General features: G+C 34.6%; 1 protein-coding gene across 1 annotated transcript; it reads left to right on the top strand.

The window, feature by feature from the left end:
* Nucleotides 1–1,247: 1,247 nt before the first annotated feature.
* On the top strand, nucleotides 1,248–3,149 carry LY79DRAFT_622584 (amidase signature domain-containing protein; the record flags this gene model as incomplete). Its single annotated transcript, XM_060562070.1, has 5 exons — nucleotides 1,248–1,385; nucleotides 1,456–1,868; nucleotides 1,919–2,225; nucleotides 2,308–2,367; nucleotides 2,418–3,149. The coding sequence occupies exons 1-5, from the start codon at nucleotides 1,311–1,313 to the stop codon at nucleotides 3,147–3,149; spliced, it is 1,587 nt and encodes a 528-aa protein (XP_060419493.1). The 5' UTR covers nucleotides 1,248–1,310.
* Between the last annotated feature and the right edge of the window lie 10,234 nt (nucleotides 3,150–13,383).

Genomic DNA, 13,383 nt, shown 5'->3' with positions numbered 1-13,383 from the left:
CTAGCCAGGCAGATCTACACGAAGTTTTAACTAAGAGGCGCTCTAGTAAGCTCTACGGGTAACGATGATGCAGCCTTCGGCATATTCTGACAAGCGTTACCTGTTCTCTAACGTCGCGTATTAATCACACCTGTCAGATGCGATCCATGGATAAGCGGTATTTCTGTTTGTCAGGTCACTTCTAGAACACCTAAGTCTCCGGCTACATGATGAATGTGTCCGGTCACTTCCATCCTGATTACTTGATCCGAAGGACGATTTTGTTTATATCGCAGGTTAAGGAAGGCACCAAGTCAGTTACCTCTAGGAATATGGTCATTGTGGCGGCTAACTATGTTCTTACCAGAATTCCAGGAAGGAACAAGGCCTACCTTCTGTTACCGGTGACTTCTTCTTACACTTGCCCCTTGCATAGATCCGGCGGATACTTATTAGAGTTCTCAAAGTTGGGATGATGACTGAGGACATATAAACTTAAAGTTCGATTGACTGATGATTTGAAAGAACTATATTTAAAGCTGTTTACCACCTCATCAATAGAACTGAGAGTAATCTACTTACTAGACCAAACAAAAGTCCTCTTTACTTGAACAGTTAAAGTCTTCGCAGTGCTTAGTTACCTTTGTTTCTATTGAATTCAGGTTAATATCTTTTGTAGATACTATTTTCAAGATTGAGGGAAATAAAGCAAGGTCTAGTCGGACGATCCAACGATGGAAATTAGCGCTTGGCTCTCAGAAAATGCATCGGCGCCCGAGAAGCAGAAAGTGGTGGACGACATTAGCAATGCTTCCAGCACATGGCATTTTAAACCTCGTCGGTCATGGTATTGGCCTGGAAATACAGGCCTAGGCACTTGAAGGCGACTATTTCCCAAGACCCACAGTCATTATCATGAATCTTATTACGCACAACTCCACTGCAAGCGGCATCTTATCATACCCACTAGAGGAGCTATCAGACTAACCCACATAGACATGGATGTTACTATGAGTTGGAGATAAGAAAGTGCCGGTATCGCAATGTAATGAAAAAAAGAATGGCATTTAAAAAGAACATAGCTTTGGCTTTCTTGACTGAGTGACTTAGTACTGCAGACCCTGTAGCACAGGACGGCGAGATGTACTTTTCTACGCTCCTGGCCCTTGGGGCGATTGGAACGCCTCTAGCATATGCATCTTGCTGTGGCCCGTTTCCCAGTGAGTAAAGCAGCTCATCGCCTAAGTAGCAAATTCCGCTTATCGTAACCAGTGCCTTTGTGCAAAGGAGTGAAGATAGAAGATGCATCTATCGTTACATTGCAGGGCTGGATGTCGGATGGTCATCTTACTAGTCAGGACTTGGTTGAGTGCTATCTAGCAAGAATTGAGAAGACCAACAGGCACGTATCCATCACTCAATCAACCAAGATCTCCAACTTACATCATCGGCAGGTACCTCCATTCAATCAGCGAGGTCAATCCCGATGCTATGGAGATTGCAGCGCAGATGGACAAGGAGCGTGCCAGCGGTGAGGTCAGGGGACCACTCCACGGCATTCCATTCCTTGTTAAGGATAATTACTACACTGATGATAGACATAACACCAGTGAAGGAACGCTGGTTCTACTTGGTGGAAGATACTCATCCGAAGCAACGGTTGTCACAAAGATACGAGTTGCCGGCGGCGTACTGCTTGGCCACACAACCATGTCCGAGGCTGCTGATCACCGCGCAACCTCCAACTACGCTAGCGGTTATTCGAGCAGAACGGGACAAACCAGAAACCCCTACAACTTGACACAGCCTACCGCTGGGAGTAGCTGTGGCTCGGTCGTTGCCGTGAGAACCAACCAGGTGGCAATTGCACTGGGCACAGAAACATATGGGTACTCATCCTGTGTCGGTTCTTGCTTGACCTGTTTAACATTTGAGATAGTTCTCTCGTCCATCCGGCTGCACAACTGGGAGTTTATACTGTTAAGTCGACCCCAGGCTTGATTTCTCGTCACGGCGTTGTTACTGGGAGCTATTACCACGATACCCCAGGGCCATTGGCTCGCTCAATGGAAGACGTATCGATCATGCTTGATATTATGGTCGGCCCTGACCGTTATGACAACCTCACAACCGAGGCAATTGGACATGATCCTGTGAAGGGATACTCTGCAGAGGTGGTTGGCAAGGAGGCTCTTCGCGGTATGAACCTAGGGCTTCCGTGGAATCCCTTTTGGTCGACGGGTGCAGTATGTAATTGAATATGATCATCGATAGGCCATTGCTAACTTGTGCTGATCTCAGCATATAAACAGTGGAAACAACCGGGAGGACTACGAGAAACGTATCCAGGAGCTGAAGGATGCTGGGGCTAAGATCTACAACATGACAGTGAGTGCCCCACTCACACGACGCCTTTAGTCGCTAACAGAAGGTTCCAGCACAATGCAGGACTATCGCAAATCGTAAACCCCTATGGCGCCGGCCATCCCTCAGACCTCGCACCTGAATTTAACCATGCAATTGCTTTCAACACACTGCTTGCTGTCGGGTATGGCGAGTGGCTGCAAAATTGGACATTCCCAGAAGGTGACGAGAGACATGGCATGAGTTCTCTAGCGCAGATGGCCGAATGGAACGACGCCAATAATGCAACCACAGGAGCGTTGGGAAACAACACTTGGTGGTGGGATCCTAAGACAGGCCAATCCTTCTACGATGCTGGGGTTGCCACAAAAGGCAACCTTGGTACCGCATTCTGGACATCGTTTGGCTGGGGTCGCTTTACGGCACGACAGGCTATTGATAATATGTACAGTTATGTGGGAGAAGACGGAACTATCCTTGAGATGGATGGGGTGCTAGTGCCAAATGGAAGAGACGGAAATAGGGGAAATGCATGCGCTCCCTTGCCATCATATGCAGGTTACCCGATTGCTGCTGTGCCTACTGGAGCAGATGACTACGCAACTCCATATGGACTTTGCATTTATGGAAGGCAATGGGAGGAAGCCAAGTTGGTTCGAGTGGCATCGGCATTGGAGGACCTGTTCCAATGGAACGAGAAGCCGCACTATTTCAACTACGATACAGCTGAGCGCCCTTGGGACGCTCCTTATCCTGGCTACACTTGTTCGGAAAGCAGCCTAAATGCCAGGCAGTGCGAACTCTAATTTTAGCTATCTTCTGTCGGCGGAGGATCATAATTACAAGGCTAGCCTCATCTAAAATTTTCCATGTTACTACAGAGTCAATATCTACATATTATTACCACTCACATATGTACACTGCTCATTTACAGAGGCTAAGCTTATATGTTAGAATCTTTGTATTTCGGCTTAATATATGAATATATATCTTATGTAGGAAACGTATATAATCTTGTACACTTCCTGGCTTTTCTTGCTGCCTATTGCTAGGGTTATTATACGCTGTATGTATAAATTGCGGAAATTAGGATAGCACTCTTACCTACAAAGTTAAACCTAGTACTATAGTGTTTAATACCTTCTACGTTTGAAATCTGTACCAAGGTGATTCATAAACTCGGCAAGAGAGCTCCTCGTGCCCAGGGTACAACCTACGTAAGACATTAAAAGGTAGCCTTCAAGAAGTTGCTTTTTAGGGGACCTTTGTGTGCAAGAAGAAAAAAACAAAGTGTTGCGCTAAAAACGACGCCGTTAGTTACAGTAATACAACTGACACCTTATATCACATTATGACACACCCCCCTAGATCACAGGTAGCCCTGTTTATATAGATCTACTCTAGGAAGGAAGCCTCTATAGCCCCCCAAAGATCTACACTTAGAACCCCTAGGGTAAATACTACTATAACTTTTTAACCTTCTAATTAGGTATATCTTGCTAAAGTCTAGGTAGTTACTGTATACCTTTAGGTGGGGTATCTATGACCTGTCCTTGGCCTTAACAGGATTTAAACCTGTAGGTTCTATAAAACTTAGACACTAGACACTGGGGCTATACTATACTAGGACTAGAGTAAACTAGCCTTGTAACTGTTATACTAAAAACAACACTATTAGTAATAGTAATATAACTAATACCTTATATTATATTATAATAAAAATAGAATAAAATTATAGCTTTCTAAATACTAGATGTAGTATAGCTTATTAATTTTGTTTATTAGACTGTCGTAACGTAAGGGCAATAGTGCTTAAAGAGACATTTATTACTAGTGCTATAGGGTATAGTAAGCTAGTATTAAGTAAATAAGATAGACTAAGATATTTATAAATAAATGTTAAGGTTAAGTTATAGATATTATACTACATAATAATTTATAAAATACTTCTTTTTACTTTCTTATCTTTATTAGTATCTCTATATAAAGTAATATATATTTTAGATAACATTTAGACTTTTAAAAACAGTTAAAGAGTATTTTTAAGATATAAAAAGAAAGTAAGTAGCTTACTATAAAAAGTAGCTTTCTATATATCTCTATTCTAGTATTTATTTTCTTAATTCTAATTAAGTAGTCTGTTTAGGAAGTCATTTATATAGTTAAAAGTGGCTTAATTCTTCTATCTATAGTGCTATAATCCACGTTCCTTAAATATTGCCTCGCTTGGTGGATTCTGCCGCGAGTATCTATATTAAGGAGCAAAGGTTAGATTAATAAGCGACGTCGTTCCAGAAAGCGGTGTCAGTCGGCAATATCCTATATAACATTAATATATAAATCTTATCTTGTTATTATATAGTATATTCTATTACTCTTCTTTCTTATAGACTTATATAAAAAAACCTAGTCTTCTTGCCTATATAAAGACTATACTATCTATACTTTTAGGACCTAGTAGAGCTATTATTCTTATAGCTTGTTAGGCTATAATAACTAAAAAGCGTAGTAGTTATGTAGTCTATTTTAATGTCTAGAAATTATAATCCTTACTAGTTAGAACAAAGGAGTTTACAGAAGTTAAATAGAGGGTAGGAAAACAGAGCAATAGTTAAGAAAGGGAGGTAAACAGGAATAGGCTTAAGGTGCCATAGTAGATATTATATTATAATCTGTTATTTCTAAGATATCAAACCCCTACATGTAACAGAATGCCTCAGATATGTTACAGGAGGTATTTAATGAAACCACTCCACTTTTATAATAAATTAGATCTATAAGAGGCCAAAATTAAAAGGCCAAGGATTTACCGACATTTCCTAACAAGAAATAATAGTTATAGGATTCACATAAGTTATAGCGCCTTGAATATTTGTGTAAGCAGATGTGGCAGGAAACAGTCAAGCGGTTTGTAGGGACTTAGTTCACATTGCTCTAGCGTACGGCTAGAGGTACACGTGCCCAAAAGTTTCTCGAGTAGTATAGCAACTGTTATACACCTCCGAAGGGTCTCATTAGAGGTACTTGAGACGTTAGAGGCTCCAATTTCGGAAGACGACACTAAAATATAGGTAATAATGTTAGCTGTGAAAGCAGCCAAATTAACTTAGCGGTAAATGATGTATCGCAATGTACCCCTTAAGATAAGAGGGAAAAGTGGGCATAAATAGGCCCTCAAGGTTGGCTGGTATGCTTCGCGTACTGCATTGTATATTAATCCACTTTAAAGAAATACAGCGTCTAGTTTCACCGTCAAACATGTAGTACTAGGTACCATTCAGCCCAAAATCTAGTTCGGCTATACGGATACCGTATCCAGAATTGGCATTCTAGGAGTACGCACCCTGGTTTCATGTCCGACGCACACCTATAGGACTACCTCTATCTTACTGATTCACGTAAGTCGGATAGACATATGATTAACTTTGCTAGTGAGCAATTATTATATATACTGCCCACCACTCTCCAGCTTCAGGGTATCAATAGACACAAAATCAGATTATACTTGGACGTCTTCTATTATCTATTCTCTGCTTTTAGTACTTCGGCCGGCCCGTTACTTTCCAACCTTACAATCTTTGAGCAAACGCGCAGTAGTCTCACTCCGCCTAACATGAAATTCACCCTGACCTCAATTGCTGTCCTCCTCGTTGGTGTTACATCTGTGTGTCAGGTGCCAGAGGTAGGGGGGCACTAGGGGACCACCAGCTATAGGGCTATGACTAGGAAAACTATTATCTAAGGGTTATACAAAAGCAGAGTTTATAGGAACAAGAGAATTAGGAGAAGGCAGATTAGAAAATAGTTATAATTAACCTTAACTACACTATTTATAGACTCCTTTACTTAGTACTATAATACCTTTAATATATTCTAATCTCTACTTATCCCTAGGTGTATTAACTATTAGAGCTATAATATTACCTCTTAACACCTAAGCTACTGCTTAGTAAGGTATAAGCGTTACCTCTAGGTAACTAACCTTAGACAGTAGTAACACCTAGGCATAAGTAAAAAATAAGGGCCTACTAGTATAATAATAGCTCTAAAGTAACCTTAAAGAGATAACAGAAGAGAAGCTTAGGCACCTCTTAGAGGAGTAAGTAAAAAAAGCTAAGAAGAGAAAGATAGTTAACTAGATTCTAGCTTTAATAAATAAGGCCCCTATTAAAAAGGTATATAATACACTAGGCCTAGCTACTACTCTTTAGCTAGAGTATAAGTGCTACTATATTAACGTACTATTAAAGTAGTTACCTTTAATCTAATATAAGGGGAGTATATAGAATAACCTCTAGGACTTCCTATTTAAGCTAAAGGGATAGTTTAAAGTTATAAAAAAAGAATTTAAGGATAACTAAAGTAAAGTATAGTACACTAGCTCTATATTAGAGGGTAACCTAGTATATAAGTAGTAGAGGTATATTAAAGCTTACTATAATAGCTAGATAAAGAAGGTAACCTAGGAGGTAATAAAGACCTAGTTAAAGAATAATATTACTAATACTAATATATAGGCCTTTAGTATAATAGTAAAGCTTAATAATATAAAGTAAAAGGTTAGCTAGTTATACTAGTAATTTATTAATAAGTATAAGACTATTAAAGTAAAGTATTTTAACTTATAAGCTAAAAGGTAATAAGTAGTCTATATACTTAACTAGTTACTATTTAATCTAAAGAGCTATATATTAGCCTAGGGAATACTAAAGATATAATAAGCCTTTAATAATACTATATAATAGGCTAAGACACTAGCTAAAGCTTACACTAAGGATAAACTAGTAGACTAGTAGAGGTAGAATTAGAAGTAAAGAAACTAGTAGGCCCTAGCTATACTACTAAGTCTTAATATAAGGGTCCTTATAATAGAGCCTTAGTCTATATACTTTATATCTACGCCTATAATAACCTAGGGTGTATTAATACTAATACTAGAAGCCCTAAGGGTAAAAGAAGAGAAAGGTAACTATTTACCTTTAACTAGACTATAGTACTTTTTAACTTACTTTAACTATAGTAAGCTAAGGCATCTATTAGTTAGCTATACTAAAGAGAAGTACTATAGATATAGTTAGCCTAGACACTTAAGTAAATAGTATATAATAAAGGTAATAAAGGTTAACACTATCTAATTACCTTAGGAGAAGAGACTATACTACTAATTTAAGGTAGACTTTTATACTAAGATAAGCAGTATATAAAGAAAAAAGAAGGCATTAATTAACCTAGGGGTAAATAAAAACCTTATATACTAGAGAATATTATACACAAGGAGGCTACTAGTAGTCTATAAGGAGAGACTACTACTATAAGGTATATAGGGAGGTAAGGCCTTAGACTATAGTTTAGAGAAGATAATATTAAAGGTAAAAAATAATATTAGAATATTAAGGATATAAAGCTATACTTTATAAGTAAGTAATATAAGGGATATAATATTATCCTAGAGATCCCCTAGGGGTAAGTAGTAAAGCTTAACCTTAAGTAAAAAATAATTAGCTAGACTTATTTACTAGGTAAGAACTATATTTAACTTATATAAGGCTAAAGGGTAGTTAAGAAGGCCCTAAAGAATACTAAGGTAGTCTTTATAGACCCCTCTATAATCTAATACCTAGGGTATAGGACACTAGAGGGGCACTAGAGATACTTACTTATGTACTAAAGAAGGACAAAGAGGCTAGTAAGGCTAGTAGTATAAAGGCTATAATACTAAGGGAATATAGAGAATAAGCCTATATATTTAACATAGACCTAGTAGTAAAGCTAGTAGAAGATAATATATAGATATATATAATAGAATTAGAACTAGGTATAGTACTACTATTTAGTCTTATTTACCTACTAGTAAAGAAGAAGCTAGAGAAGCTAAGGAAGTATATTAATAAATCCCTAGCTAAGGGCTAAATATAGCCCTTAAAGTTACTAGTAGGGGCACTAATCTTATTTATACCTAAGAAAAAGGGTAAGCTTTACTTCTATATTAACTACTATAGGCTTAATAAGATTACTATTAAGAACTAAGTACTACTACCCTTAATAAGAGAAATCCTAGACTATTTAGTAAAAGTAATATAATTTATAAAGCTAAACCTTAAGGATATATACTACTAGGTAAAGATCTATAGTAAGAATAAATAGAAGATAGCCTTTTATACCTACTATAAACACTATAAGTATTAGGTTATACCTTTTAGGCTAGTTAATATACCTATAATATTCTAATCCTATATTAATAATACTTTAGTAGGTCTAGTAGATATTATCTATATTATCTATTTAGATAATATTCTAATCTTTATAAAGGATAAAGAAAGCTATATAGAGGTAGTAAAGACAGTGCTAAGCTAGTTAGACACTATAAGGCTATATACTAACCTTAAGAAGTACTCCTTTTATACTAAGTCTATTAGTTTCCTAGGTTTTATAGTATTTAATAAAGGTATTTTAATAAAATAAAAGAAAATAGAAGTAATTACCTAGTAGCTACTGCCTACTAGTATACAGGAGATATAGACCTTCCTAGGGTTTATAAATTTTTATAGGTAGTTTATTAAGAACTATTCTAAAGTATATTCCCCTTTTACTAACTAACTATTTACTAAGGTAGTAAGAAAGTAAGTAATTATAAGGGAAGCTAAAGAAGCCTTCTATAAGATCTATACTATATTTACCTATACCCTTATCTTATAGTATTTTAACCTTATATTACCTATTTAAGTTAAGACAGATATATTTAACTTTATAATAAGGGTAGTACTAAGCTAGCTCTATAAGGGAGCCTAGTGCCTTATAGCTTATATATTATAGAAACTCTAGGGGGTAAAGTTACACTATAGAGCACTAGAGGCTAAGTTACTTATAATTTAGAAAGCAGCTATATATTAGAGGCACTATCTCTTGTATACCTAGTACTATATTATATTCTTAATAAACTACCTAAGGTACTATTACTTAGTAACTAAGCTATAACTTAATAGCTACTAAGCTAGGTTACTATAAGACCTTTTATTATTTAATTTTAAGATTAAATATTACCTAGGCAAAGATAATATAGTAAATAGGCTCTTATAAAGGCTAGACTACTAGCCTAGTAAAAAGAAAGAAAAAGAAGTATAAAGTATATTCTTAGAGAACTTCTTTAGTAGGTTTAAAAGGAGGGTAGTAGTAATTAGGTGTAGTAGACTACTAGGTTAAAATATAGTAGCCTTAGAGGAACTTACTACTACCCTAGAAGAGGAAGTTACTATAGTGTAACTAGAGGACAAGTAGATTTAGTCTAGAGAGTAATAATAACTAAGAAGTTACTAGGCTAAGGAAGAAAATAAGTTACTCTAATACTAAGGTAGGCTTATAGTACTAGAGGGATATATAATAAGGATAAGGTTACTTATAGTATTTTATAATAAACTATTAGGGGGGCACCTAGGGGTAACCTAAATAATAAAATATATAAATAAATATTCTTTTAGAAATTAATAAGAAAGGATATTAAGAAGTATATTAATATATATACTACTTACTAATATATAAAACTAAGGCATTATTTACCTTATAAGAAACTAGCTTTTTTTTACTACCTAACTACCTTAAGAGTAGGTTACTATAGACTTTATTACTAAGCTACTAAAGTTAAAGGATTTAATAGTAAAGTATATAATAGTATCTTAGTTATAGTTAATAAGCTTATAAAGTATACTATTTATTTATCTACTAAGGAAACCTTAATAGTAGATTAGCTAGTAACCCTCTTAGTAGATAAAGTGTTCTTTTATTTTAGACTTTTAACCTTAATAGTATTAGATTATAGGTCCTGTTTATAAGTTACTTTTAGGCAGTAGTATATTACTAGCTAGCTATTAAATAAAAGCTTAGTATAGCCTATTACCTTAAACTAATAAATAAATAGAGAGGTAAAACTAGAATATTAAATACTACCTCTAAGCCTTTTATAATATTAAGTAAAATAACTAGGTAAAATAGTTACCTATAGCTAAATTTATTTATAATAGTTTATAGTATAGTATAACTAAGGTTATACTAGCAGAGGCACTAATAGCTATATACTATAGAGTATATATAATATACACTTAGTAGAGGTAAGACTAACAGAGGTCCTTAGGGCCTACAAGAGGGTAAAGTAACTATAGAGCTAGAGAACTATAATTAGTAGGACGTTAAGGGCAGTTAATTAGGCCTATAAGAAGTAGTATAACACTAAGAGGTTTAATATAGATTTTAAGGTTAAAGAGAAGGTCTTTTTATTAACTAAGTTTATTAAGTAAAGGAGACTATTTAAGAAGCTATTAAATAAGTACTTTAGCCTCTTTATAGTAAAGTAGGTAGTTAATAAAGGTAAGGCCTATAAAATAGACATAAGTACTAGATATAGGATCTATAATGTCTTCTCTTTATCCTAGCTAGAGAAGTTCTAGGGATTACTAGTAAAGCCTTAACTAATACTAATTAAGGAGAAAAAAAAAGATATATATAAGGTAGATTAAATTATAGCCTATAAGGGGCTATAATAAAATTAGTAGTACCTTATTAAGTAAAAGGGGTATAGTAAGGAGGAAAACTCTTAGGAACCCTAGAGGAATATTATAAAAAGATTATAATATAACTATAAGTAGGGGGTTACTAGGGGAAAACAGGAGTATAGTTAAGCTAGGTAAAGATTAGCCTAAGGATAACTAGATTAAAGATTTAATTATTATAGTATAAAGGCTAAAAAATATAAGTAGCCTAGAGGCTAAGTATTTAAAAGCTATAATAAGTAAAAGAAAATAAATAAAGAGAGAGGCCTAAGGGGCACTAGAGGCAGTAGTAGTAAAGCTTACTTACTACCTTACTTATTATCCTCTAAATTACTATTACTAATATTCTTATTATTATTATTATTATTATTATAAGCAAAGGATATAGAGAATATAAAGGTACTACCTTTATCTTTATTAGCCTTAGATTTAAGTTTATTAATATACTAAAAGAAGTTAGTAACTAGTATAAGAGTACTAGGGGAGTACTAAATAAGTATTAGGAGGGAACACTTATAACCTAAGAGTAAGTCTAGGACTACTTTAAAAAGAGGGTAGTCTAGGCTATAATAGCAGTAGTCTACTCCTAGAGAGTAATAGTCTAGGCCTTAAAGGCTATAGTAGTAACCTTAGTAGTATAAAGTATAGACTTAGCTAGCTTAACTTAGTAGTAAAAGAGTTAGTAGTAGTCTTAAGGGCTATAATATAGCGCTAGTAGAGAAGCTACTTTTCTCTTTAGCCTTAGCCTTATATTTAGTATTAGGGGCCTTAGCTAGGTTAACTTAGCACTAAAGTGCCTTCTTAGCTATAACCTAGGCCTTATTAATCTTGTCTTAGGCTAACGTTAGTATAAGGGGTTACTAAGGGGGCACTAAAGAGAGTAAATATATAGTAATACTATAAAAGACATAGGTAGGCTTAGTAGAATAATTTATAGCCTTAAAGAGGTAGTATAGCTTAATACTAGCTATAGTAGTAGTATAAGTAGCCTATTTAAGAGGTTAATAGCTACTAGAAGTTATAAGGATAATAAAAGTAAAAGTAAATATACTAAGATATAAGGCTTACTATATATAGTAGTATAATAAGTATACTTATTACTAGTAGCTAAGATATATTAGCTAAAGTACTAAGGGGGGACACTAGAGAGGCACTAAGTATAAAAGAAGTATATAAGTAGTCTTTATATAATAAAAAAGGCAGTATATAGGCACTAATATACTAAGACACTAGTTAGTTATTTAGTAAATATAGTAATTATAAAGTATATTATAAATAAGCTTATTTTTTTAATATAGGTATAAGGGTAGTAGGGGTAAGTAAAGTAAAAAAAGCACTAAGGGGCTAATAAAACTACCTTAGTTAGTAAGACTAGTAGTAGTAAGGCTAGTAGTAGTAGTAGTAGTATTATTAGTAAAAGTATTAATAGAGTAAAGAAAATATAGTAGTAATAAAGAAGCTAGTGCTAATACTAGTGCTATTATTATTATTATTATTACTAGGCAGTAGTAGTAATAGTAGTAGTAGTAGTAAGATAAAAAAAATAAAAAATAATAATAAAGTAAGACTATTAAGAAAAAAAAAAAAAAAAAAATTAAAGGTAAAAAAATTAAAAAAAAAGTAAGGCTAAGAAGATTACTTAATTAGGCTAAGTAAAAATAATAAGGTAAGTTATAATAGTATCTTAAGCCTATAAAGTAAAAAGAAAATAGTAAAAAAGAAAAAAAAAGATAAGACCTAGGGGGTTACTAGTATAGCTTACTAAGAGGTAAAATAAAGGCTTTCTTTTATTATAAGAGTAGTATAACTTAGGGCTTAGGCTATAAGGAAATAGAAGTAATAAAAGAAGTAACTATATAATAAAGGCTTACTAAAGGTATATAGTACCTAAAGGGGTATTATAGTTAAAAAGATAAAGGGGTAATAAGGGTATTATAAGTAGATAAAGTATCTTTATTATAAAGTAGGTAACCTCTAGTAGGGCTAGTTAAGTAATAAAGGCTTATAACCTAGCTAAAAATAACTATAACCCTAGGAAAATAATAGTCTTAGCCTAGTTAGACTATAATAGCTATAAGGATAAGGTTAAAAGTAATTAGCTAGCTAGAGAGACAGCTATTTACCTAGTAACCTACTAAGCCTAGAGGTATTCCTAGATACCTCTAAGATACTAGGTAACAGTAGAGCCCTAGGGGCCTACTAGAGTACTACTTAAGGTCCTAAGGACAAGACCTTAAGGGGGGGGATTATGTTAGGTACTAGAGGTAGGGGGGCACTAGGGGACTACTAGCTATAGGGCTACAACTAGGAAAACTATTATCTAAGGGTTATATAAAAGCAGAGTTTGTAGGAACAGGAGAATTAGGAGAAGGTAGATTAGAAAATAGTTATAATTAACCTTAACTATGCTATTTATGGACTCCTCTACTTGGTACTGTAACACCTCTGACACTGTGGCCTCTGCACTTGACACCTGCGCTTTTGGTGATAATGCTATCAC

This window comes from Colletotrichum navitas (assembly GCF_030913465.1).
Source record: "Colletotrichum navitas strain CBS 125086 chromosome Unknown LY79scaffold_3, whole genome shotgun sequence".
NCBI classification, from domain to species: Eukaryota; Fungi; Ascomycota; class Sordariomycetes; order Glomerellales; family Glomerellaceae; genus Colletotrichum; species Colletotrichum navitas.
Note: the sequence above shows the minus strand (reverse complement) of the source record. Positions and strands in the feature narration are given on the sequence as shown.